Source organism: Cyanistes caeruleus, chromosome 11, assembly GCF_971803275.1.
Source record: "Cyanistes caeruleus chromosome 11, bCyaCae1.hap1.1, whole genome shotgun sequence".
Classification (NCBI taxonomy): domain Eukaryota; kingdom Metazoa; phylum Chordata; class Aves; order Passeriformes; family Paridae; genus Cyanistes; species Cyanistes caeruleus.
In genome coordinates this window covers 4,531,404-4,558,757 of record NC_141711.1, presented here as the reverse complement: position 1 = coordinate 4,558,757, position 27,354 = coordinate 4,531,404, and the positions used below count along the sequence as shown (strand labels likewise).

The 27,354-nt window shown below is 41.1% G+C and overlaps 1 protein-coding gene and 1 long non-coding RNA gene across 2 annotated transcripts in view; one reads left to right on the top strand and one right to left on the bottom strand.

Annotated features, from left to right (window-relative positions):
• The first annotated feature begins 3,310 nt into the window (after positions 1–3,310).
• LOC111934969 (uncharacterized) lies at positions 3,311–18,010 on the top strand. Its single transcript, XR_002867537.2, has 4 exons — positions 3,311–5,190; positions 7,588–7,756; positions 14,328–15,520; positions 17,904–18,010. It is a non-coding gene; the product is annotated as an uncharacterized LOC111934969 (long non-coding RNA).
• MDFIC2 (MyoD family inhibitor domain containing 2) overlaps positions 6,829–27,354 on the bottom strand; it is a 43,059-nt gene continuing 22,533 nt past the window's right edge. The window contains exons 3-5 of the mRNA XM_023935131.2: positions 15,156–15,224; positions 10,884–11,105; positions 6,829–7,310 (exon numbers count right to left, since the gene is read on the bottom strand). Of these exons, the coding sequence (XP_023790899.2) occupies positions 7,051–7,310; positions 10,884–11,105; positions 15,156–15,224 (551 nt within the window). The 3' untranslated portion in view covers positions 6,829–7,050. The remainder of the gene's footprint in view (positions 7,311–10,883; positions 11,106–15,155; positions 15,225–27,354) is intronic.

The window sequence follows — 27,354 nt, the reverse complement described above, 5'->3', positions numbered from 1 at the left end:
CCATGGTGCTGCCAGGTCTGCTTTAGCAAATGATCCCTCTGTCATGAACAACCCTTTCACTGGCAAATTTATCCTCAGCCTCAGCTGGGATGATTATGCAGCTTCTAAGGGTATTAACAAATAGCGTTGGTTCTGGCTTTGTCTTAAGAAGGTTTCTATCACAATTAATCTTTGCATACTCTCCATCCTTTCTTGTTTCCTGGAGCACAGAGACACTGCTATAAATATCTGTGAGTTTAAATATGGGTTTCTACATGTGCATGTAGACCCAAGTGCACAAATGGACATTTTATCATATCCTACCATGCTGCATCATATCATTTAATACAATATTGTGTGTCTGCAGTGAGAAGACACATTTTTCTGTCCTGGTTTGTCAAAGTGAAGCATCAAAGGTTAATTTCCTTCTGTCTGAAATTTGCACGAAGCAAGTTAGACACGACTTTACTGTGCCACGATAAACTTTGCATAGTATACCTTGTATAAAGGTAAAATACATTTTCCATGACTTAAACCTTTGTGGATCGGTGCTATGCTAAGGGCAATTAGATTTAACATCCCTGGAAGCTCCAAAGGCATTTTAAAGGACTCGCTCTTTTGTTCCAACTCTAGCACTCAAAAAGACTGAGACATTTTTGGAATAGGTTTTGATGGACTTATATGAAAATTTATATGACTAAGAATTGGATTTGTTCCTCTGGAATATTATGGATTATTTTTATGTGGGAATTACATAAGTGTGCAGAGCTGCATGCAGTTGGCTTAATGTAGCTAAAAATATATATTCTGATTTCCATTTGGAAAGGTAGCTGGATTTTTCCAGCTTCCCCTCTCAGTGATGACTTTATGGTGTGTACGGGTTATAGATTACAGGAAAAATTGAAATGCATAGTAAAATTGAGGGGTTTAAAATGGATTAATATTTGATTATATCTTTGAGAAGATGAATAATGATGTGTGTCCTTCTCCAGTCTTGGTTTTGAGCTGTGGTGAAATCCCTTACAAATAAAACTTATATCAGAGAGACCACCTGGATGTAAACAAGGACAGGAGTGGGCAGCACATGAGGAACCAGAGATCTTTGAGACCTGGGGCAAAGTCTCATCCTGCTTTCATCCCATGGCTCATTTGCCTCTGGTACAGCAGAAATCACAAGGATTAGTTACCTCAACAAGAGAAAACTCCACAGAGCAATTGGAGATCACAAGTGAGGAAAAACTGCTCTCCATTACATTACTCAAAGATACCCTGTGCCTTTTTATGTCTCCATCCTTTGCCTCTCTCTCTCTCTCTCTCCCTTTCTCTCCATACACATATACAGGAGAATTTATTTGACAGTAGTATCCAAAAAATGCTTGTTGGAGAAAAATTTTTTTCCATCTGTATTTTTGATGAAAAGCCTCATGAAGTGGAGGCTGAGCTCTCCTGTTCCAAAAGAGAAAGCATTAGAAGACCTGATCCTTTAATTTTAAACTACTGGTTGTCCCATTTAACACCAAAATTTGGTACATTTTTCTCCCTCCATGTGGAGCAGCACCAGGTTACAATACCCCAAAAGTTTTTAGGAAGTGGGATTGTGTCTGGGTGGGCAGCTTTGCTGTTCCATTAGAAGGGTTTGTGTGATGACTGTATCAAGTGATACAACACAGTGACTCTCTGAAGGGAAGAATGATGCAAATATACTGCAAGAGAGATGAGCAAAGGGTGTTTTTCTAAATTATCTGCACGTTTGTGACTCACCTAGAACAAGCACCATATAAAGTTGAGGAGCTGACAGAATGCTTCCATCAGGTTTTTAAATGCTTTGTAAGATGGAGAATGTTTTACAGCATAAAACCAAAGTTCTGCTTTTGTTTTGCTTCTTCTGTATGTTTTCTATAATGGACATGTCACTTTGACTGTATAATCTTATCATATTTAGATTTGATTTAAATCCTGTCTTTTCTCAGCTGTGCTTGCTAATGGAATCATTCATGCTTTTTATACAGTTGATCTAATAATATTTTCCTCACTGCTCTCTGGCATTATTTTTTACTTTGTAGGAAGCATGGCAAAGCTGGCAATGTAAATTGAGTCTGCATCTTAATGACACTGATGGTGATTTTTCCATGCCTTTGGATAAGGCAGGGTTTTTTCCTCTCCTTTCACCATGGTCATTCCAATATACTGTGGTGTGAATGTGTCAATAAATGATTGATTTACAGGTTTCTCTAATAAGGAAAAAGACTTTTCCAATATTATTTTGCTGCTTAAACTGCTCTGTTCATGCAGGCCATCAATAGACTGTCCCTGAGATGTCTTCATTCTTCTCTCTATTTTTTAAAAGCAGTGTACTCCAATGAGCTGTGAATGTCTTTCCTGGTCCCTCTTCAATACAAGAGAAATGGTGTCTCCCACTGGAAAGCACTAGGAGGTGGTGAGTCAATGACTTTCAGCATTTTCTGATAGGAAGGTTTCAAACAAGGTGAACAGACTCTTCTCATTTAGCGACAATATTTTTTTTTCTGGAAACACTTAGAAAGAGAACAAATTATGGACTGTAGCAATGACTGCCTCCACTCCATTTTATACTTGCACAACCTCCACAATGAGTTTAGTGATGGTGGGGGCAGAGGCACAACTGTGGCCCTTCAGTGTGAGTTTTCTTCATATTTTACAGAGGGTCCAAGATGCCAAGTGCTACCTCAGGGGAGCACAGCCCTGTACAGAGGCAGCAGATGCAGCTCAGCATTGCTCATTCTCTCGTGCTTCAACTCTGACCACGGAAGCGCGAGCTCTTGGGACAGAAAGTGCTCTGTTTACACTCAGACTTTGGCATTCTTCCTAAGGGTACCAATTATAATGGTGTTTTTTGTGATATGGGCACACATCCATTATGAATTGGCTTGCACCCACCAACTCATTTTGTACAGGCCATGGAACATCCATCAGATGGCAACGATTCCCATTCGTGTGCAATGTTAAGGAAATCTAGATCATTACCAGCAGAATAATGAATTCCCTAGAATTGTTCCATTGTGCAATTATATGAAGTATGCTAAGAGAAAGGGCAGTTTCTCAATAAAGTCCTCCTTTTTATTTTCCTAAACCACAGGAATGATAGATTATTAATCATGATTAATGCTCAGTTACAGTGAATTATAGTAGAGCAGTGCCTGGAAATCCCAGTCTGCTTGGTAAACTCATTTTCTTGCATAATAGAAAACTTACCTTGCATTTAAGAGAACCCAAACAGATGAAGATGAAAGCAATGGAACCACCCATTTAATATAATTAAAAGAAAAATTTAATAGATATATACATTCTTAGTCTGACACTATTGAACTTTTTTTGATACTGTACAAGCATAATAGGAGAAATACAATTACAAGCATCTTAATTGTTCCCGTATTTTGCTTTGTTCATGAGAACCAAAGCCTTCTAGAGCTCAGCTGTAACACTCAGCCTGAATCCCTAAGCAGCACTGCAAGTTAAGGCAGACTTGTGCGTTGTCTGGACTTTTGGAAGATGTTGGTTGTTCTAGTTGATGATTTCTCAAGAGAATATGAATGATCAAAGTGCTTTAGGAAGCAGAGGAAAGTCGAATGAGGTAATATAATCTATTCCATCCCTGTATTTGGGGATGTACATGGGATAATTTTTGCCAGTCCCACATCTCAGGGACTTCTTGTACATGGAGAGTAAGGCACCAGAGCGATATTGTGGAAAGGCCCATGGTCAGTCAGAGAACTTAATATCCTTTGAGATAACTGACCTTTGAACTTTTGGAAACCCCCAGAGGCTTTTCCAATATTTAGCAAACATCAATTCCCCTAAAGTTTACATCCTAATCCGTATTGTGTTCTGAGAACAGAGTGAAGGAGGCAAAAAGACATTTTTGTCTCAAGGATGAGACTGCTGGGTCATTTCCAAGAGGAGATCCTTAGAGAGCATCCCATGGTCCTTTCCTGTGGAAGGTAGCAATGCAGCTCTCCGTTATTCTCTCTGTCTCTCTCTTCCCCCAAGCAATCTGTCAGTGCATTTCTGGTGCCGGGGAGAGGCGTCGTGTCGGAGCGCTGTTCCCGTTTGCAAAACGGGAACTTCTATTTGTTGTTCTCAGGAGCTGGTTTCACGCGCTGACATCTCCCCGGGAGCACAGCTGAGTCCAACATGTTCCCAACAGCCATCCACCCAAACGCCTCCTACTCGAGCACCCAGACCTTCCTTCCCAGTAAATAAAAAATACAGAGACTGCCTCAAATTGTTCCAAACGCTTCGGTTTCACTGGAATGTCTACCCATGTTCAGATCTGATAAATGGGTGTTTTTCTGCACCAGGAAGTCAGTTTAGTGTGGGAATAGGATGACTTTTCAAAGAGTTTCTGGAATAGTTAATGGAAAAGTCTGACTGACTTTCTCTGGTGTTAATATGTTTAAGTGCTCCTATGTGTCATGAAAATACAGTGTTGCAATTAACAACTTTATAGCAGAAAACAAAATTGTCATAGGCTGCTGATTCTCCTGTGTTGTATGAAATAACATGTTTTTCAAGGTTTCATTGCTCTAAAAGGTCTCAAAAAATCTACTTCCTAAAGCAAGAAACTGAGCAATGTGCTCTTGTACAGTTTAGGCAAGGAGATATTGCTGCATTATTTAAAACACCACCATGCAGTACAGCAGCAGCTCTCAATATATCCCAGTGTGATTCCATTCATGTTGCTGGGACATCCTGGCTAAGCATGGCTAAAGTAATTCTGGTTTTGACCTTGCCTGTGCCCTGTAGTAGACATGACCTCAGTATGCCAACCTATCAATTACAACACACAAAAAAAATAATAATAAAAAAATAATCTTTTTGAATATTGATTTCTATCAAAAGAAAATAAAAAGGGTTGGAAAAAATTCCTACATTTGTGCCAAAAAGCCCCCAGTCCAGTTCCACAGCTGAATGAGACTTCACTTGCCATGAGTTATACTGATGTGGTCAATGGGTTTTTTCTTGCAGACTCAGAACTGGAACAAGACATCCTGGCTTGAAAGGCAAGTTCCCCCTCTCTGATTCCCTCACTGACAACATTTTGGGGTATGCCACCCTCTGGTTTCCCCTCCTGGGCTCCATCCAGCCATTGCACATGAAATCTCCCTTTTGGAGATTGGCATCAAGAGCAAGAACTGCCAATATACATCTTGATCAGTGCTTCCCTAGGAAATGGTAAGTGGAACAAGTTTTCCCCATTTTCTGACTCCTAAATGCCTCAGCTCAGAGTTTTTATTCATAAATACCCATATGCCACTTTGTCAAGGACAACCTGTGGCAGAAAGGATAGAATGATCCAAGCCTCTGTGGCCTGGTATGTAGCAGTGAGAGTTCAGCTTAGCTTTGGAAGACTTAAGATCAAAATTCTGTGTGAGAATGCAAATTGAAGCATTAAAACTCAGCATTGCCCATCCTGGGGTGGGTGACCCAAACCAGTGGCTCCTGGATGGCAGTGGGTTGTGCTCTGGGGCTTGGGTCCCAGCAGGCTGGGACTGGAGTGGTGAGGAAGGACTAATGATTTAGTTCCTGTGGGTGACTACAGCCCACAATGGGACAATGCAAGAAAAACAAATCTCTCCTATTCCCCACCATGTCCTGGAAGGAGCAGAGAAATGAGGTGTTCTGGGCTGCTCTCTGCATTGCTGAGGTTTGCTGTCTTCTGGTCCCTAGGCTTTGTTAGACACCTGGACAATGGTTGTTAGTGGTTCTACTTCTTTACTCCAGAAGAGGAGTAAGGAAAGGATATACACCTAATTTTTTCCCCCCCCATTAAATATTTTTGTACCTGGACTACTCTGGTTAATAAACAAGTGGCTTCAATGATTTTAGAAATGTTTAATGTCCCAGTATCTTTCCCAGGATCCTTTTTAGGGATTCCACAAACACTTCTACACTGAGTTTAGTGGGGTTTTTGGGAGAAATTTTAGTTCTTATACAAATCAAACACTGACTTTTGTTTTAGTCTATAAATACCTAATTTGAGCAAACAACTCTGTATTTTCCTCTGTGCTTAATACCTGTGTTCTGCATCCTCAGGCAGCTGAGTTTACATGCTTTTGTTGTAATGTACAACACGTATTTCCTTTTTATTAATCAGACCTCCCATCAAAAAAGAGATAGAGGGAGTTTGAAAGCACAACCAGGATAGATACTGTCATTTTGTAATCTTTTGTGCACAGGTGGAGATGCCTGTTTGCACTGGAATAGGTGGCAATATTCTGTTTCTTGCAGAAGTCCTACAAATGAAAATCAAACAAAGGAGTTACTAGTATCCACTGGGTAATTCTCCTCTAAAAGTGTGAAGTCAGTTCCCATTTACGTTAATTACACTTAAGGAGCCCTTTCCTATAACTAGTGAACAATAGGCAGAACCTGTTATTGCATAACCATGGGCCAGCACATTAATTTGCTGTCGAATTGCACTACCCTGTGAAAATTCTTCCTCCACAAAATTCACTGGAGATTTTTTTGTGACATTTGCTGTAATTACCAGTAGCATGGTTTCTTATTCATTTAATTTTTTTCTCCTACCTATACTGGGCATATAGGAGTGTTTTAAGAGATTGAATAAATAAATTTTTAATTATAAAATAATGCTCTATCATAAATTATTTATAATAACCAACAATGTGTAATACATGTTTAGGTATGAATCCATTAGGAAGATGAACTAGTATATATATCAGTCCTAAAATAATGTCCTAATTTGTTCTGTGTTTATGAATGGGGAAATCTGTGTTTAAAGCAATTAGAGGTTTATAAAAGCTTGGATTGACAGTGGGTAAAGCAGTGAGCACACTTGGCACTTAGGAATTCTGTTGTCATCTATGGCAGAGAAGACCCTTTTTTGTCCTTTATTGGTTTCAGCAGCTTGTGATATCATGCCACCAGAATGGTACAGATATAGAGACCTCCAGGGAGGCAGCAACAAGATGCACATAGTCCTCATTGCCAAAACCTCTGGTTACGATTAATATTTAAAAAAAAAAAAAAAAAAATCTCCTTTGCAATCTGTCAGGTAGTTTTGAGGAATTATTAGCGATAGCAGACTTCTGAAATCTCCATGGCGAGTTCCAGGCACTCCCCAGTCTCGTGGCAGGACTCAAAGAGGCTGCAATCAATGTCACAGTCACAGTTGCAGTCGTTGTTGCCGTGGTCTTCGTCGGAGGTCTGGTAATATCTATTGGATGGACAACAGGTATCTGTCAGCCAATGTTCACAGGTATCAGGCAGCATTATAAGAAAGTCCCAAAACTGGCAGAACAAGCAGGCCAGGATAAGTGTTGCGCATTCATCTAAGAGAAAGGAAAAGCAGGGAGATGTAAGAACAAGCGTGAGCTGGGATAACCCAGGTTTAGGCCAGTGTGGCTACACAGAAGTGAGAGGGGTGAGCTAAAAACACATTGATGAGAACTGCTTCCATAGAGACAAGTGAAAAGTTTATTTTCTGTTTTATTTGCTCTGGAAAAAAAACAAACAGCTGTATGAAATGAATTTGAATGGAAATATTCTGTGGCAGTGAAATTCAGAAGAACAAGCCCTTTAAACCAGATTTTATCTTCTCATGCCCAGACAGCAAGGAGGCTGGAGAGGCGCAAGAAGATGGGAGGGGACACAACCAGAACAGCTGACCCCAACTGGCTAGAAGGATATTCCAGACCATATGGCATCAATATAAATTAGGAAGAAAAAGAGCAGGGTTTTCTGCTCAGATAACTGACTGGGCATCAGTTGGTGAGTGGTGAGTAATTGCAATGTGTATCCCTTGTTTTGTATATTCTAATTATTTATTATTATTATTATTATTATTATTATTATTATTATTATTATTACTATTATTGTTCCTTTTCTGTCCTATTAAAATGTATTTATCTCATCCCATGAGTTTTCTTCCTTCTATCCCTCTGGTACCCCCATTCTGCAGTGGGGCGGTGAGTGAGGGGTTGTGTGGGGTGGAGTTGCTCCCTTGGATTAAACCACAACACCAGCACAGGTGACACTGGAGTTTATTTTCATTTTCACAAGAGTTTGCACTAAAAATTTTTAAGGACTACCAAGAACAGGGAGGGAGAGGAGGTCTGGAGAAGAGCATTCAGAGAGGGCAGTGTGCTGGCTGAATCTCAGCTCAGGGTCCTGCCAACTCCCCACCAAACAGAGTTCTCACCTTTTCCTTCACAAATGTCAGTTTTTCAAAGGAAACGAAAGTTTGGAAAATAGATTGTGTAGGATGTGAGTCTGGAGCCAGTGAATATTCCTGAAAACTTGGTCACCATGACTAAAAACTCTGTGCTATGTTTGTGCCCTCCCAAAATCAACTAAGTAACTCCCACCCCTCAGCCTCCAGCATCTGGGGAGGCTGCTTGGGTGCAGCAGGTGTGAGATTCCAACGGTGTGAATCCAGTTGGAGAACAGACCCAGACCTTTCCTTTTTCTTTCTTTTTTTTTTTTTTTCCCCTTCTTGTTTTTGGAATGGAAAAATGCCTTCAACAATATGAATGTCTTTTCATTGGTTCTTTCAGGAAAGCATATGGTTATAACCACATTTCTTGCCCTAGGATGACTAACTGTGAACTCATTCAACTGCATTGGTTCTGTTGTGGCATTTTCTAGCTCACGTAACATTAAATTCACTGCCAGGAAGTTTCCAGAATTATGCCTTTTTTTTTTTTTTAGAATGCTCTTCTTGATGAAAAACAAAATTGAAAAAAAAATCATTCCAGCTTCTTTATTAAAAAAGCAGTTCAAGCAGGTAGCAAGAACAAATAGCATACTTCTGAACTTCTAAGTGGCATCTTAGCACCAATTTTATCAATTTTAATACTTATTTAAATATGTCAAGATCTCTTTAGGTTCAGACAAGCACAACTAACTTCCAAGTCAGTTCTGTCAAATAAGAATGACTAGATTTTGGTGATACTTGGTAAATTCATGCTTATATTTTTTTCTAGCTAAATGAACTGAAATAATTATAAAATTGAAACATTTAATAAGGTGACACCACTGCATTTAATTGTATGAGATTTACACTGTAGAAAATGTAATCATTTTATGCAGTAGTCCTTGGTGTAATTAAGACTATTCTTTTTAGACCTCTTATGTTTATGAAATTTTTTTCCTATACATTGATATGAGAGACAGAATTCAAAATTATGTCTTAATTAAGGATTTTGGCAATTTTTTTTTCTCCCTCTCCAAAGATTCATTTCTTTAATAACAGGTTTTTTTCCACGAATGTGTTAACCATAATGGTGCTTATGTAATCTGGAGAGAATAGATATGATTCTTAGGGCTTCATCCAGGAAAGAGAGCACACAAAAAGCACAAGATTTTAATAATAAAGTAATGTTTCAGCACAGACTCTGTGATGTGCAGTAAAGATGCTTTTAAATTCCCATCAGAGCACACACCATGAACTGTGATAATGGATGTAACACATTTCAAAAAATCTGCATGTGTGAGGCTTTTTGGTCCTGTTTTAAGTGGGGTAATGTATATAAATAATAGATATTAGCAATTAGACATCCATTCCTATGCATTCATTTATATATTTGAAAATAAATTAGCCACAAACTGCATAAAAGAAGATGCAATCTCTTGTTTTCCCCTCTGCTTTCCCTGCTGTTTGCCAAACAGCATTACTGCGTTTATCTCAGTGAGAACAATGACCTCAGCTCTCATTCCCTACATTAGTAGATTAATTAGCACAAAAGAAGAATTTATAATAATTTTTCTAGCATGCCTCATCTCTAAGTTTTCCTGCTCTTGTTTGGTGGCATCTGCTCACACAGATGATGCTCTGAACAACTCTGGTCCAGAGCTTGCTGGAGCCTTTCTGGTCATCCTTGGTGAGACCTGTGAGTGTTGTGTTTGCTCTTGTCTGAGCACAGGGAACAAAATAATCACCAATTTCCTCATATATTGCTCTGCCTTCAGAGGTTCTCCAAGCACCAGCAAACAGGATTTGGCCTTGTGTATGTGGAATAAGCAGTAAGTTGTCAGAGTGGAGGGAGCTGAGTATGCAGTGACAACCACAAATCTGTCTTCCTTTGGTTTTCTTGGCTTCAATCCAGCCCTTAACATTATTAATTAAGCACAGATTGGGGTTTTTTTTGTTGTTAATTTCCTTCACATTTAGCTTTTTTAAGGAGAATGAAATCTGTTATTTTCATCACATGGGACACACCTGTGTGCCAGTAATGGTTGAGATAGTTCTCAAAGTCAAAAATAGGGAGTGTCTGGACAAGAGGAAAAGTCCCCTAAATAAAATAAATACTTCAGATCCTTCCTTGAAATTAAGGGTATTTTAACAGATGTATCAGAGACGTCCCTTTTGTAAGGATCTGTGACACAATAGAGATGTTAATGATTCCTGGAGAACAGGGCACTTTATTGTGTTGGTCTGTACTTAGAAATGCTTAATTTAGGAATTGCTAAATGATATTCATGACAGGTCCCAGCTCCACTGGATATAACACACTAATCCATTATTGCAAAAGGCACTCAAAAGAAACTTCTAAAATACTTCACAGAGCCTTTTTTTAACATCCACTGGAATAACCAGGAATAGATTTATCTGATACTGACACTGGTGCTTCTGTGCAAACACTCATTACTAAAGTACAAATGCTCTGTGGCACAATAGGCTCTAAGCTCCTCTTCTACGACTTTAGTATCACTGACAATTTAAGATCATCTTCTAGAAATTCTCATCTATCACACAAATGTCTGCAGGGCAACTTAACATTGCTTTTGGCGATGTTCTTGAACCTCCTGTTCTACATTTAATTTTGAGTTGGTTATACATAGTTCTTTTGCAGTGGGCATTATTTAGAAATCAGCTCAAATGTGATCTGCTTTATAAAACATACCGTCACTGTCTCTCTGATGTACTGATGCATCATCTTCAATGTAAGTGAATTCTCTGCATTTCTCCAGGGAAGCAATGGATGATCTGCTTGCATCTGACAATTTCTTCTCATTTTTGGTACCCTTTGATGAAGCGTCTGTGATGCTGAATTCTGCGACAGAACTCATAACAATACCTTTCATAGGCTTTTCATCTGTGTGTTTTTCATTTGTAAGCTGGTTATCTGGTGGGATTAGGAAAAAAAAGACTGTGATACTAAGGCAGAGATATGAAAGAATAGCATATGCAGAATTTTCAAACCTACAGTTGTTTACTTCCAAGGCCTAACCCTTCTTACCTAATGATTTCGGTCTCTTTACAGAGGTTTATTCACAGTAAAATTATTTGTGAACTTGCTTTCTAAGGTTTTCTCTTAAACCCAGAGGATTTAGAGGCTAAGTAATAATTAACTTCCAGTGGGTGGGATCAGGTTTGGAAAGAAAACAGAACTATTGCCTCAGTTGACATCTATTTCGAGTTTGATACCCTAACTTCAATTTGTGACATAAAATAAGGCAAAACAAATATCTTGTTATTTTTCAGCTGCAACTTTGCATCCCTAAATTAACAGCCAACAATGTGCATGTAGGCGGTACCTGGATGCAGATGTGCCAGCTCACCGTGGCTCATAATCTTGTAGCAAAGACAGCCAGATGGTCTCTGTTTAGCATCCAGATTCCTTATTTCATAACTTCATCCCCACTTGAGTTGTTGGCCTGGAAGTCAGCTAGGAGATGGGATACTTCACATGCTGTCAGCGTGCCAGACAGGCAGCTCAAAAACCAGAGGGAGAGCTTAATTTTAAGCCCCAACTAGGGGAAAGGTTAAGAAGAGTTCTGAGTTCAATTTATTCTTGAAGAACTTCTCAGGCACAGATAAACACGGGTTGATATACAGTTTCACTCACTCTCTGAAGTGATCAAGTGGCCAAGAAACTCAGTCATTCTCTCCATGGCGGGGATGATAAAATCTCATCAGTTCTTATCTACAGCTGATTAACTCCTGCACCTCGCATCAAGCACAGCCTCACTTTTTATCTCACTTAAATCTTGTGATATGCTTGCTCTTGAGCTATATACAGAAAATCAATCTTTACAAACACCTCAGTTTTGCAAATGCTACTTTCTGAGAGGAACTGTAAGTGCTCTAGAGTGGTTCATCTGCACTTGGCTGCAAGGAGGCTGAGGAGAGGCCCTGAGTGTCTCTTGGGTTTTAGGTACCTTTGACTTCTGACACATGTTAAAGGAAAGCCAAGGAAAGGCTGACAGAGAGTGAAACCTTGATGAGACTGCAGCTGTTCCCCCAGTATCCTTGCAGCTGAGAGGAAGAAAAGTGGATGGGATGGATGGATTGCAGGATAAGTGAAAAACCAGTGGAACCATGAGGCTTGAAGAAGGGAGAAGCAAGGATTTGAGAGATGAGTGGTATCTAGTTTAAGTCCAGTGAAGGCCCTGAAGTGATGTGGGGTCTGGAAGACCTTCTGTGTGAGCAGTATCCAGGGCTATGCATGTCAAGGTTTGCCCATCTGTGATGATTTGTTGATGGTTTTGCCCTCAGAGGAAGCAAATACAGCTTCTTTTTTACCCCCTCTCTCACTTCTTGGCCAGCCTCTTCAGTCCAGAATGTGAAAACTCATGTGTTTTGGATGTCCTTACATGTACAGTCATGACTGTTTTCCAGTGTTCCTAAATCAATCACATTCCACAAGTTTCCTGCACTTTCATTCAATAACAAGCCATCTCCAGGAAAGATTGTGCTGATTAAAGCAGCTGAGCTCAGGAGGAAGCAATGTCCTGCTTATGCATTGGATTTATTGGATAACAATTGTTTTGTGAGTCCAGAGGACACAAGCCCTACCTGTTATTCAGGTGCCAATATTACAAATGGGTCCTGTTTGTTCACACTGAGAGCTGCACCCAGGCTCAGCCTTTGGATACACACGGATCAGATCAAAAGGCTTAGGCAAGAATAACTATTATTTTCCACTTTCAAAATCTGACCAAAAATCTAAACTAGATATGTTTCAATTCATGATATATCTGTTGAGTTCCCCAATTCTGCAACAATACAATGGCCCACGGAATGCATTTAAGCATTCAAGTAGCGAGACTGAAAAAAAGTCTGACAGAAGTAATCAGTAAATGCCAGACTAACATTTACTGTATCCACCGACTTCTACTATTCATACTTTGAGTCAATTTTTATTCTTGAAGTGCTGTTGAAGAGAAATCAAAACCAGAAATAGAAAGGCATAGACATAACCTGAATTTTTCAATACAGCACCATCAAACAAAAGGGTAACAAAAGCTGTCACTCAGGGACTCTTCTGTTTGTTAAAGCATACTACATCTTGGAAAATACAGTACATTTTAGTGTCAGACTCTTAGTTTGAAAAGCTCCCTTTCAGTAATGTTATACTTGTCTTGTACAGCTAGATCAAGTCTTCATGCAATCACTGTAACAAGCAACTTGCTATGACAAGTGAGATCCTTGCTTCCAGAAAACACTGCGGGAGAGGCTAAAGCAGTGTACAATTATAGGTCTCCATTTCATTTTTATGCAATTACCTTCAGTTCAGCTGTGGGTCCATCTACATTACGTCTTTTATCAATTTAATGTTTGCACAAAGTGTCTGAAGAAATAAAGATTGTGCTAGACCAGCAGGAAAAAAAAAAGGTGGTTAGCACTTTTTTTTTTTTTTTTTCCTATTATAGTTTGTTGCTGGATGGAACAGTAGTAGGTTGAGAGTTTGAAACAAATAGATATAGCCAAATAGGCTTTAAAAATATATTACATAGCACTGATACTATTTATGATTATAGTTAAATGAGAATATAAAAAGCCCCTAAATTACAATTAGAGATGGGAAGAGGGTCAAATTTTGCGACTCTCTTTTAAGAGCCTGTGTTCAGCTTCAAATGTCCACATATGTCTGTGTTTTTAACATATAGAAATCAATGACTGAAGTGAACTTAAAGAGAAAAATAAGTGTATCATGATGAAGAAATCTCAGATTATTCAGTGTTAGACTGTTAGGCAGAGGCTGCTAAAGGTACACCCCCACAATGTGCCATTTTTAAATAGTATGAAGTAGCAACTTTCTTCCTCACATGGGGAAGCTGGGACTCGCCTTGGCTGTTGCAGTAGAAGCCTGGGATCGTTCACCCATGTTTGTATTAAAGACGGTCTCAATACTCACATGGAATTTCTTTTTTCTTTTTCTTTTTGGAGTTGGGCGATTCAGATGGCTGACTATGGAGTCTAAATTCATGAAAGCACAAAGTAAATCACTTACTTTCCACTGATGCCAGCCTCAGATCCCACTGGTTAATAGGGAGGAGCAGTGATACCAAGACTGGCATTTGCAGTATGTCCCCTGACCTCTATTTCTCTTCACTGGCTTTAGGCACAAACCAGCATCTTGCAGTCCTGGAGAAGAGGAGTCTGCAGATTCCCTGCGTCCTTCTGAAATTAGATTTAGTACAGAGGCATAGGAGGGCTCCAAGTCTATTTGTGATAAGGGACAGAGGATTTAAGAGGTGGTCTGTTCTGCTGAACAGCGACTGCAGCAATGCAGGTGATCCAAAGCAGCTCTTGGAGCAACTGTTTAGGAGGAGACTCCACTGAAGGAGAAGGAGAATTGATCTCTGACCTTCCTAGGGCTCATCCACATCTTACAAGCAAAGGACAAGGGAGCCTGTGGCTCTACTCAATGCTGGCATTTGTTCCAAGTCCATCCTGGCAGTGGCCCTTTGTCTCACGCCCCTGCTGCAAGGAGTCCCAAAGGTTAATGCTAAACTGTGTGGAAAACTGCAGCAGTTTAGGACCTGTAACTTTTTAATTTTCCCCTGAGGCATGTTGGTGTATCAGCGCAGCAAAACCACCAAGGGAACGCTGCTTTTTATCCCGTGCCCTGCTGTGCTACCTGTCTGTTTAATGTATCACATGCTCATCACTGAACAAGCCGTGTGCCATGTCCGTTCAGTCCTGAGATGACACAGGCAGAGCTACACCAGACCTGATGGATGAAAACTTGCACCTATGAAGGCTTGATCTGAACTCACTTGGTCTGAAAGGACTCACAGAACGATGAAACCCAAACCTCAGGGTTTGACAGCAGTGCTTCAAAAAAGCAAAAGCCAAAGGAAAACAAAACACTTTTTCTTGATTGTTTAAGGGATTTAATAGCCTGCCAAGGAGGGAGTATCTCTGCATGCATGTGCCAGCAGCTTACCTGGATGGTCCTCGCTGCTCGGCGTCACCCCAGGGAGGGCCAGTAGAGGCAGGGAGCTGGTGCGACGGTCTTGGTGGAGAGAAGAAGACAAAATTGAAGAGGGATAAATGTCAAATAAATGTGGTCTGGCACAGCTATCACCCTCAGCCGCTTAGTGACAGTCATTGACCTCAGGCATTGTTGCTCTGAGGTCAAACAGAAGCAAGTACGCTTCCTTGCAGAGGGAGGTTACCTGGCATGGTGTGCTGTTTGTGTTACCCTCTGTCTTGTTTCAAGAAAGGAAGCAAAAAATAAAACAACTGCCAGGAGAGAAAGTTCCACCCAAGAAGAGGTGAAGAGGATCACCAGCAAACACAGCAATTCAGGTAGGTACAGAAAATTTGGGAGCTGGAAGGTCTGAGATGAAATGTGGGGCATCATCCATGCCCAAACACCCCAGAAACCTTAGATGAGGATCCCAAATCATCAGCAAAAGAGGAGAGAGGAAATTTAAGCCCAAACTCCAACCTTCATGGCTTGGCAGTCTTGGTGGACAAGATGCCCAAGGTCCCCACAGGTGGTGGCAAGCCCAGGTCCCCACACGGAGCAAGGCTGAGCTCCTCCACCTTGGATGCGCCTGCCAGGCTGTTCACTCCATGCCTAAGGCTTGGAGGCTTAAATCTTCTTTCCTGCTCTCTCCAAGTGTCAGGGAGGCAAAGCAGGAGGGGGTGTGGGACTATCCCAGCAGTGAGTGCAGCAGATGGAGAAAAACCCCATGGGAGCTGCTGCCGCCCACATGGGAGAGGCCGGAGGGAGCGCGGGCGCCGTGGCCCATCAGAAGGGAGCTGCTCTAGACCAATATATCACGGGGGCTTTCAGAGATTCGTGCCCATTACATTCTGCTGAGCTCAGGCAGAAGGATGCAGGGGATTTGGAGACTGTTTATTTTTGTCGTAAGGAAACAGGAAATAGTACACAAGGCTATAAATATATCCCAGGCTTCAGATGACATCATGAACTCGTGCAAGTGCTTCACTGCTGATTTACGATGATGGACTGGGAATTCACAGGAGCTTTGGGTTTGCTTTATTTTGCTGTTGCAGTAACAAAGCTAATGGTGCAATCCCGGGAGGGGGTATTTTATCAATAGTGAATTTTTGACCTCATTGCATACGTTTTAACTTCATGAATTAGTGACCCAGCTAACTGTAAAGCCTTCTATAGGCTTATTGTAAATCTATCACAGGACTGGCAAAAACTTTTGGCCCAGATCCTAAGCTCTGACAGCCGTGTGTTGATGGACTGCATAGCAAGCACTTCCACTAATATTTCTCACTAATTATACCATATATTAAGAAAAAATGAATGAAGCCAATGTTTATATGCCGCTTTAACTGCTTTTCATATAAGAAAGCAACACAATCCCTAATAAATTTTCACCTTCAACATTTCTATTCATTATAATTTTTACCATGATGAATGAAGTTAGAACTGGAGAGGGAGGGGGTTCATCTTGAAATCTGTTCAGTGAATGACTGAATTTACTTCCCTTCCCCAACTTGTGTTGAGGAAGGAGGGAACAGATGGACACAGGAAGAAGAGGGAGGCGAGTGCGGAACGAAGGAGAAGGGTGAGGAACAGATGGAGTCAGGAGAAAGTGAAGAGGAGAGTCAGCAAGGATGGTAGAAAAGTTTTCCACTTGACCTTGAGTTGAAATGGAGATCTGCATGCAGCATGGGACAGCTAGATTTTGGGGATTCATCCTTTTTTCTCTCTGTGGCACACTGTAAGGTCTTGTAGGCCATCCCAGCAGCTCAGTGCATCCCAGGGGACCTGCAGAGCCTGGCCCTGGATATTCCCCAGGGGTCACCTGCTGCAGAAGGGCACCTGCACTGTGTTCAAATAATGGTAACAGCAGGGGAGAACTGTGTGCCACCACAGGAACAAAATTTGGTTGGGATGTTGTAATTCTCCCAAGCCAGAAATAGGAGTTTTATCATTTTGAAGATATGTATTACACCTAGTTTGTTAGGATCTAATGGCCAAAATACCCAGAGTAATTTATGATTTTACCTGCTTAAAGCAAGACATTTGAGATGGCCTGATTTTCAGAATATGCTGAGCATCTGTATTTTGATGTGTATTGAATAATATATCCCAAATCACTACTAAGTCCTGGAAAATCTTGATTGTTTTCTTAATTCTGTTAAATTGCCTGCATATACTCCACTGGTTCTGGCTTTGCTAGCTAAAGAATGGAAGAGGTGAAAGCTAAATATTGGCCATGTGTGTCATTCCCTTTGAAGAAAATGGGAGCCATGTGCACTCACCTAACAGCAATGTTTGGCCCCAACTATGATTTCACAGCTGGGCCCTAACTTCAGGAATGCCAAAGCACTAAATGACTCAATTGGAGTAATCTGATCAATGCTGTATTTTCGCTGTGGATTTAAATTGCACACACAGCAAGAGCAGAGTTGGTTTTTCTTCTCTCTCAAAATCACTTTTCTCTGCAGATTTGATAGCATAAATATGAAGTATTGCTCTCATCACACAAATAAGTGAAATGGCAGAAAACGTATGTCAAATAAAATGCACAACATTACGTCCTTTTTACTTTTTGGAGACTGTTTAAGAAAACGGCTTCATTAATTTTGACTGAATAAAAGGTTCCTTTAAGGGATTTCAATAGGTGACATGAAAAATGTTAATATGAATGATCAAGACAATGGAGGTTAAAACTGTTTTGAAAATATGTTTCTTTTATAGATCTCGGCTGTTGGAAGAGTTACAGAATAAATATACGGTAGTGCTGACATTCAGTGCTGTTTCATCTTAGCAAAGAGTTTTTAATAAAGAAAATTCTTTTCAAGGAATGCTTTCTGCAGCCATTCTTCAAAAAGAGGTTTTCCCCCCTCCCAGTTTAATAAAATTAAAGTAATTTATGTCATATTGATATGTCGATATGTTTTTCAATAAACTTTTTCACAGAGATTTTTTTTTTTAAATTCTCTTCACTTTAAAAATTATAATTATATGTCTTCCTCCCACTTTGAAAATGGCACAAGGTGCTCATTTGCAGAGCTCTACTGTTCAAATCTTCACTGAGAATAGAAATGTCATGACTCAGTTAACAATGCTTTATTATTCACATTGATCTTTTTTTATAGTGTTCTTTATCTCAAAAACATTGTAAATCAGATATCTTCCTCCCACTCTTTTGTTCATTTGCAAATTTTTATTATTCTAGTTTAAAAAAGCAATGGAGTGTCAAGAGTCAGTGTATATTGTTTATGTTCTTTTTTGCTTTAAAATTACTTTTAACTATAAAAAGTAAGATGTATAGCAGGAAAAAAAGAGCTGGATTTAAGGATGCTTAAAAAAGAATTGAAGGGATCAGTGTGAATTTTATGCTGTTCTCTTACACCTTGGAGTTGTAACAACTTTACAAGAAGGGGGACTGAGCAATTTATGGAAAGGTTTTTATGTCCACAGTCCCTGTTGCATCAGACATCATCATCTGTGTTAAAGGCTGGGCATAATTCATGCCCTAAATGACCACAATAGAAAAATTCAGTGTGTGTTCACTGGCTGGTTTACAGGGCCTGCCCAGAGCCCTTCTTGTCCATTGCTCCCTGTCTGGGAGGTCCTCAGGAGCCCTTGGCTGATAAGCACCAGGACAAATCACTGAATTTTCACAGGAACCTCACAGCTTTGGTATCAAGTGTTAACTGCAGCAGAAATGCAACATCAGCTGGTCAACAGGCAAGGTAATCCCTGAAACCTGTGGGGCTGGATGTGGGATACAGCTGTGCACTCTTCAGGAGAGCCTTATTGGAGCCCTCAGGACTTGTTTGTAGATTGGCTCTCCCAAATTCCCCTGCAGCCACTGTTTTCTTTCCCTGTCACATCTTTCTTTAGGTCCTTATTTCTATCCTGGTGGTCATGACTTTTTGAAATGGCATCCATGAGATAAATCTATTACAGGAATTTGAGTTACCCAGGGAGCAGCAGGATCTCGTGGCATTTCACATGCTTCTTGCTGTTAGGTAATTTTTTAAAATCTTTTGCCTGTTTTGAATTTCATGATCAGAGCATCCTGGCACCCTGTTGTTATTCCAGCAGGTCTTGAAAGAGATCATCCTCTCTGGAAGTCACTGAGATGGAGTGGCTATACCTGAAGTTGTATTTAAGCCCAGAGTGGATTTTTTTGTTTTACTGAATTTTAGAGTGGTTTGGGTTGTAAGGGACTGAAAGGCCATCTAGTTCCAACCACCCACCATGGGCAGGGGCACTTTCCACTAGACCAGGTTGCTCCAAGCCCTGTGGAACCTGGCCTTCAACACTCCAGGGATGGGGAGGACCTTGTGTGGTGGCCCTGTTATATGAAACAGCCCTAAGTAGTGTTGTAAATGAAGCTAAAGTCTGCTTTCCAGATTATTTTGTTTCTTTTTTTTGTTTTGTTTTAATCTGCACTCTGAAGACTTTTGTTAAAAGGGATAATTAAGAAACTCAGAACAAGTCACAAACTGAACCTGAACTGAAAACACACAGCCCTGTCCTTCCCCCTCCAAGTGGAGGGCTTAGCAATGTTTGCTTTTATTGACATCAGTAGGTGACTCCAGTCACCACATGGCTCTGCCAGTCCCTGTTCTCTTCCCCAGGCTGGGATTTGGGATGCACAGCACCACACAGAGCCCCTGAGGCCACACTCTGATGGGGCTGCCTGCACACCCCTCAGTGGCTGCTGGGGCAGATCCATCCCAGTGCTCATGGACAGCTTCTTGTTTTGCAGGGCTAACTCAAACCTCTTCAATTCTCTTTATTCCTCACTGAAGAGAGTAAAACTGGAAGGTTTGATGTATTGTCTCATCTGAATTGACCTTGTTGTTTCCAAAGCAGAGAAAAAACAAACTTCACAATTGTTGTTGTTGCCTCGATGTCACTGCTGCATTAATTCACTCTTCCTTCCTCTCATGGTTAATGACTCACCCCACAATGAGGTTAAGGTTGTCTGCCAATATGATCAAGTTTCAGAAACAAAATCCTAACCTGAGCTGAGCAGCCAGAAGTGGATGGAGCTTTATTTAATATGCTGGCACAGTAATTAAAGGTAGGTTTCACCCATGGATATCCTCATGTAATTGCTCACTCTTTAGCTGGGGAAATTTATAAGGCAATATAAAACAGAAAATGCTGAGTTTATTACAAAAGAAATTTTTTCCGTGTAAAACTCTGTGTCATTAAATTTGGAAAGCACTTAAAATTCTCAGTTTTATTTTTGGTAAGCACTGTGTATTGAAAAGTGAAAATATCAGAGGGATCTCTAGGCAGAATTCATGAACTTTCCAATGAAAAGACAGCATGTCTTCCTTTCATGTCCCAAGGTCCTTGACAACTGTGCCACTTTCTGAATGACACTGAAGTTATGTGCCAAGAGTTTATTCCCAAAGCAGGCATTACACATAGTTATGGTCACAAAGATATCCTTGCACAGCACTAATGCCACAGCAGCTCTGAGACTGTCAGCATTTTCATTTGGTGGGGGGAAGCACCAACAAACCCACATATATGAACACCATCAAACCCATATATATTAAAATAAATCCAAACATTTTAAATGCTGTGAAACAGAGGTGCAAATCACAGAAGATGCAGCATTTCTCACAGACAGTCCTTAGAGCTCTACTGATGATAAATTAACACATGATAATATATGACTACAACTCTCCATATCTTCTACTAAGTTATAAAAGCTTTTCTTTGATTTGAACCCAATGGTGAGTGGCAATCTGTGTGAGTCTTATGTCTTCTATGAGACTTTCCTAGCAAACACTTCCATTTGTTTCTCTCTTGCTTGCATGCCATGCTGGAACACAACTGGGAGCTGGACTTGCACACTGTAATAAACATTATTAATCTTATTGCCATCTGAGCACCTCCCCAGGTGTTGCAGAACAGGCTGTGCTGGACCATGCTGGAAAACTACTTATTTATCTTCACAAGGGCTTGATCCTGTATCACCAGATGTCAGAGAAAACAAATCCAGGGAGGTCAGATCAGGCTCCAAACCAGCCTCCAATATGGTGGCCTTCTCTGGGTTTCTTTGCTCTTCTCCTCAGAAAAAGCCACAGATAAAGCAATTAGCAATATCTGAAGCAGAAGTTGTATCATGCTGTGCATCTTTTCACAAATCCCTTTTTCCCCCTGCACCGAAGATGCAGAACATCTATTCTGGGGGCAGACAGATGACATCCTCTGTTACTTATGTATGTAATAAGTACTCCTAAAACGGTGTAGTCTTGCCGGCTCTGGCAAAGGCAAACATGGTAAGTGTTCTGCTCACAGCATTAAACACACTTCTCTCACTGTGCAGTGGAAGAATGTGTTTAAACTCGCAGTCTATCACTATTCCTGGATAGTGTAGGAGAGTCAGGAACACTCAAGATGTCTTTTCCTGTGTATATTAACTTGTTCTGAAGAAAATAGTGTTCTTAGAAAACACAAATCTTATGGCAGAAGAAAGTTTCCTTCATGATTGTGATACAAAGGTTCCCGAACAGCTGCTTGTTCTTTTGGGTGCATGAAATATGAGGTTCAGCCTGCTCAGAAGTGCAAACACATAATTTCTTCTCACTGTGGCTCCTTCACTGTGGTCATTTCCACCTGGCTTTGTGATGCTGGCAAGTGCAGCAGCAGCACAATGTCTCCATTGTGTGAGCTCTTGGAGGAGAGCTGCAGAGCTGCACAGCCCCAGGAAAATGCCCATCTCCCCAAAGCTGTCTGTTTGTCCTGCTTCACCAGGAGCTGCATTCACAGGGAGTTTTGTTAGCCTGATACAGGCACTGAGCACCAGAGTTTTGGGTGCTGCTGGAGGGTAGCACAGCTCCCACCTGCCTGCGCACCACACACAAGGATTGAAGGATTTGGGCAGCCTTCAGCAGGCTGGGCTTGCCAAGGCCACAGGAGTGGCACCCCTTGTCCATCTCCTGCCCAGGCACAGGGGCAGGTGAGAGCACAGTGCTCTCCTCAACACTCCCTGACATCAAAATCATCACTGAAGTCTTGCACAGGGCTCAGGTGTACAACCCCCTCCAAGTGAGGAGGTCACAGCCCAGGCCCTGAGAGGAAGAAGTGGGTGTCAAACAAATGGCAGTGTCACTATTTTAACACAGATTAGGCAAAATCTAACCCCCATTAATCCTTCAGAGCAGGGCCACTGGTTTATTCTTTTTTCAGTCTGTTCTGTATTCAAAGCAAGTACAGTTTTTTTCTGTCGCTGTACCGCTATTGTTAACAACTATAAATGTATTAAAAACACAGGGGCATTTTAGTATGTGTATTGTGCATAAGAAATATTGTTACATGACAAGCTCCAATTGGCAAGTGAAAAGAGGTTTTATTGAAGGAAATAGCAGTAGCAAACAGTGAACTATGCAGAATAATGGTAATTGTTCCTTTAACATTGGCAGCGCGCGTTCACTTAATATGACTGCTCCTCTGTCTCTGCCTCATCCAGACCCAGAGGACCTGTTAGACAAGCAGGCAGCCACCTCTCTCTGGGATCAAGCTGTCAATGCAAACTTGCTTTCTTTCTATTTCTCCGAGCTAAGCTATACCCCCAGAGCTCCTGAAGCTTTTCCTGAGTGAAAGCTTTAAAAAAGCTCCATTCTAAATTACATCACACGAGCTGTTCTCTTCAGACTGACAGAACAAAAGCAGGAGGGGGGGAATGCCAAAAGTACCATCTGAATGACTTGAGTTGCACAGGATGGTTTACCTCCTCATGCTTTATCAGAGCAGGTAAACATCTTGACCTTGCCTACCAAAGCCTCATCAGTGTCCTCTGAGTAGCAGAGAAAGTTTGCATCATGTGTGTTTCCAGCACAACTGGAGTCATAGAACGGTTTGGGTTGCAGGGAACCTTAAACACCATACTATTCCAAGCCCTCTGCCGTGGGAAGGGACACCTTCCACCAGACAAGCTCCATCCAGCTTGGTCTTGAACATTTCCAGGGATGGGGCATCCACAGCTTCTCTGGGTAACCAGTGCCAGCTCCTTGCCATTTTCACAGTAAAACATTTCTTCCCAATATCAAGTCTAAGCCTACTCTTCTGCAGTTGTAAGCCATTCCCCCTTATCTATCACTTCATGCCTATGTCAGAATACCCCTCCCAGCTCTCTCCTAGGCCCCCATGAAGTACTGAATCCATTTGGTGTAGGCTTTTTGATTGCAACAATACAATCTTGGGTGCCCATTCCTTATGGGATCATGGTGCTTTCTAAAATTTTTGGATGATGTGGTTTCAAACACAGCCAGCTCACTGCTACTGGGAGAACCCAGCCTGTGGGTGCTGCCCAGCCTGGTGTACCCATCCTTTAATCAGGAACACCCCAGTTAATGGTCATGGTGAGCACTGCTGAGGGCCACTGCCAAAATCTGGAAGGTCTCTTGGGTTGGCTCCAGCTGGGATGCTCCAAATGCCATTTTCAGAAGTAATTGGAGCAAATAAGCATTACCCACTTCTGGAGTGGCTGGGTAGAAAGCAGATAAATTGGCATATCTCCCCATTCTAAAGGCTTTCAGATGGTGTTAATTCGTATGAGAAGCCTCAGTTAGGAAAACATCCTCAGCTGGGAGGGGAGAGGACCACAGGCCTTGCTGCTCCTTTAGTAGATAAATAGAGGAAAGAGGGCAAACAACATCATGGCAGCTCTCCAGGTAATGTGCAGAATTAGTAGCCCTGGAAAGGAGGCAGCTTAAGGGTTTCTTGATACCAAAGTAATAAACTGAGATCCTGCAAATGGGAATAAGCAGCCTTTTTGTGGCTCCTAAGCTGACCCTTTTGGGGTTCTTACTCAATTTTCACATAAAAATGTCAGTGAGGTTAAAAGCTTGTTCTCATGCCCTAAAACTTTTTAGGCTTAGCCCCCTGCACAGCACTTTTGTGTTTCTTCTGTTTTGAGTAAACTTCAAAATGTTTCTTTAGCACCATTGACACAAAAAATAATCTCAATTTAAAGATGTGCTGAAGACTGAAACAGGTGAAAAATATTAAGGAAAAAGTATTGCTTCCATCCTCCAATGGAATTAGACTTATTGAGCTAATTTTTTTCATGGAAGGTGCTACTTCAGTACCTGAAATGATGTGATGCCCTGCCCTATGTGCTGTAGGGAGAAGGAGCTGAGAAGGTGAAGGGTTTACCTGAGTTTCTAAGGGGCTGCCCAGTTTGAGAAAATAATGGGGAAAGAAAGTTTCACTAATCAGGAAAAGCTCCTCAACTGGTGATGTGCCTTTGTTATCCCACATGGGTGTTTTGTGAACACCTCAAAGCTGTGCTGCTATCAGAGGAAAGAGAAAGGTCAGGCTATGTCCCCTAATAGAATTCGCAAGTATGTTAAAGATGAATCCTAATGGAAGTTGGGAGATACCCCTTCCCTTTAGTTAAGGTCCTGTGGCTTCTCACTAAGATGATATTGGATGTATTTTCCAACCAAAGTGATTCTGTAATTCTGTGTTTTTCCCTGGGAACACAGCAATTTTCATATAATCAAGACATCTTGTCTTACCCAAAAGAGTGGAGACTGCTTCAGGATCCTGGTTCACTGATGCAGCACTGAACCCTGAGTTTCTGAGTGAGTAAACTTTTTTTTTTTGATGTCTTTTTTTTGGTAGCTCATGTCTGAGTTTTCTTTATGCACCTGGTCAATGAAATGAGTCTGCCTCGATCCATGAAGGAACATCCTAATGCCCATTAAAGGTGATGGAAATGTTTGGCTGCAGGGCAAACCATATCAAGTGCTGTATCTGATTCCTACACCAAAATGAAAACATTAATTCTGCAAAGCCTTCATTAAAATGATTGCAACTGCTGGTAATGAACTGTATGCTTTGTTACATCCCTGCTGCTATCAAGGGTACAGATAAAGATGCTGGACTTTTGAAGATAGTGGAACATAACCCTAGTCTAGTTTTCTGAACCATGGGTTTATGATAGGTTGGAAGGTTAAATTTAGCTCACCCATTTTTATTTCTCTGTTTCAGCATAGCAATGTTTCTTACCTTTTTAGGTATTTCAAGTTTTTGCATTGTCTTTCACCACCATGGCCTCTGAGAATCACTAAATTTCTAACTGGCAGAGCTGAAAACCTGGTGATGTCTGTAGCACTGTGCCTTTCTCCTCTCTTTGGAGGGGAAGATGTGGTTCTCATCTAAATGACTGATTTGGGTGGCACTGTGATCCTGATGGATGTGGGATTTTGTGCCACACTGAAATAATGTTTTGCAGTTTCTTTGGTAAATCTTGATCTGAACACAAATTGTGTCTCAGGTTGTGCTTCTAGTAGTGCTAACCAGTAGCTTGCTTTGTTATAAAATGAGGAAAACGTTACCTGGAAATAACTTTCGGATAACAGGCAGGATGCCATGGTTCTATTCCCAGACTCAATTCCAGCTCAGCTGGCCTTTCTGCTGGACAGCAGTGAAGCTTCTTGTGGCTTGGAGAAGAGTGTGCTCCTAGGCAAAGGCTTGTGAGTCTCTGACACTCAGCCACAAGCAGGACATGGGGTCCCTGGGGAGCTGTGTGTCTGAGAAGGGATTAATTTGTTTATGCCACTGTGCAGACCACACTGCCCTCTGCTCCCACCCTGCTTGATTCACAGCCTGGGTTGCTCTGTCTGGTCCCCTGCTGGCTGCAGCCTCTGGGGTGGGTGGAGGGAATTACTTATTCCCATCTGGATTGAGGTCCAGAAAATTTACTTAGAAATCTGTAGATATAATTTCTCCCTTTTATTCTCCAAGAATGTGTAAGAGAAGCTTTATGCTGTCTTTGAGCTTGCTAAAAAGGGAACAGAAATTCATGCCTTTTTCCATGTGTGTATTTTGAGTCACGATTCTTCTGGGAAGGGTGATTTGTTTGTCTTTCCATGACAAATGACAATGGTTTAAGTTGCATCTCTGCCAACCTCTTTCTAAGTGGTTTCAAGTAGTTTACTTACAGGGATTATTTCATCTGCCACAGAACATGAGGCAGCTCTGAGGTAGTGTCTAACTTGCACTGAACAAGACCATGGAAAGTTAGCTTAAGGCAGGAAATTTAAGGTTCAGTAGACAGTAGGATCACAGGAGCATGCAGTGATGGTTTGCAAGTGTTTTGTGCTTTGAGAAAAAAGAAATTGTTTGACTTTTCCTCTCTGCTGGTACCAGGGAAGACCAGGAAAGTCTTGTAACATTGGATGTGCTGACTGCTTAAATTCTGACTGTCCCTCAATAAGAGCTTGTGCTAATTAACCCCCTGTAAAGTGGGAACATACAGTACCTAAGCATATATAATTTAGTGCTGAAGTCATTGCTGTAAGCTAATATAGGCTTTGTAAATGTCATTGTCCATGTCTTGTGGCTGCCTTGCTGAGCCTCAGAGTCTGAAATTTCTGTGCAGCAAACTTCCCCAGCTCTCACAGCTTAGGGTCACTCGTTATCTGCAGCAGGAGGGTCGGACTTTGGAGACTGCAGCTTCTTTCCAGCCTGCAGGTCTCCTCCCCCTTCAAGTCTGTTTTTTACTCTTGCCAGTACCCTGCCTTCTGTTTAAAAGCATTAGTAATACCAAATAAAGCTAAAGACGCTTGTTATAACAACTAAGTTGTTTCCTTTTTAATCAGAGCACATGCTTATGCCAGGTTTGGCATGAAGAATCTGTGTAAGTGTTTGGTTCAGGGCACAGTAAGCTGATCATTTGTTAGAAGTAGTGCATTACATATCATTTTGCTTTTAGTGGTACTATTTACTGGGAGGTTGGTACAAGCATTGGTAATATAATTTTTGCTTGGTTGGAGGTGGTTAAAGCATAAAGACTGGGAAATAATTCTATTGCCATGTGTGCTGAATTGTGGTTTGGTCACAGCAGTTGTCTGTAGCTAAGTGGCCATCAAAACCTTTCTTGGGGTGGCAATAAATTATAAAAAAATCTTCTGAAAAATATCAGTTTTCAAAGAGCAAAAGATGCAGCAATTATTGTGACACAGGTTTGCAGTCTGTTTCTGATTATCTTTTTGGCTGGAGAGTTGGGGTTTCTAATTGTAAGGTTAAGGAATCCTTTTTATCTATCTCTTGCCTCCTAATCCTATGCTAGACAGTATTGATTTCTGTGCCTTTTGTCTTCTGGGGAAGGAGACAATCTCTGGCTCATGTGAACATCTTGTTAGAGTCTGCTGAGGATTAG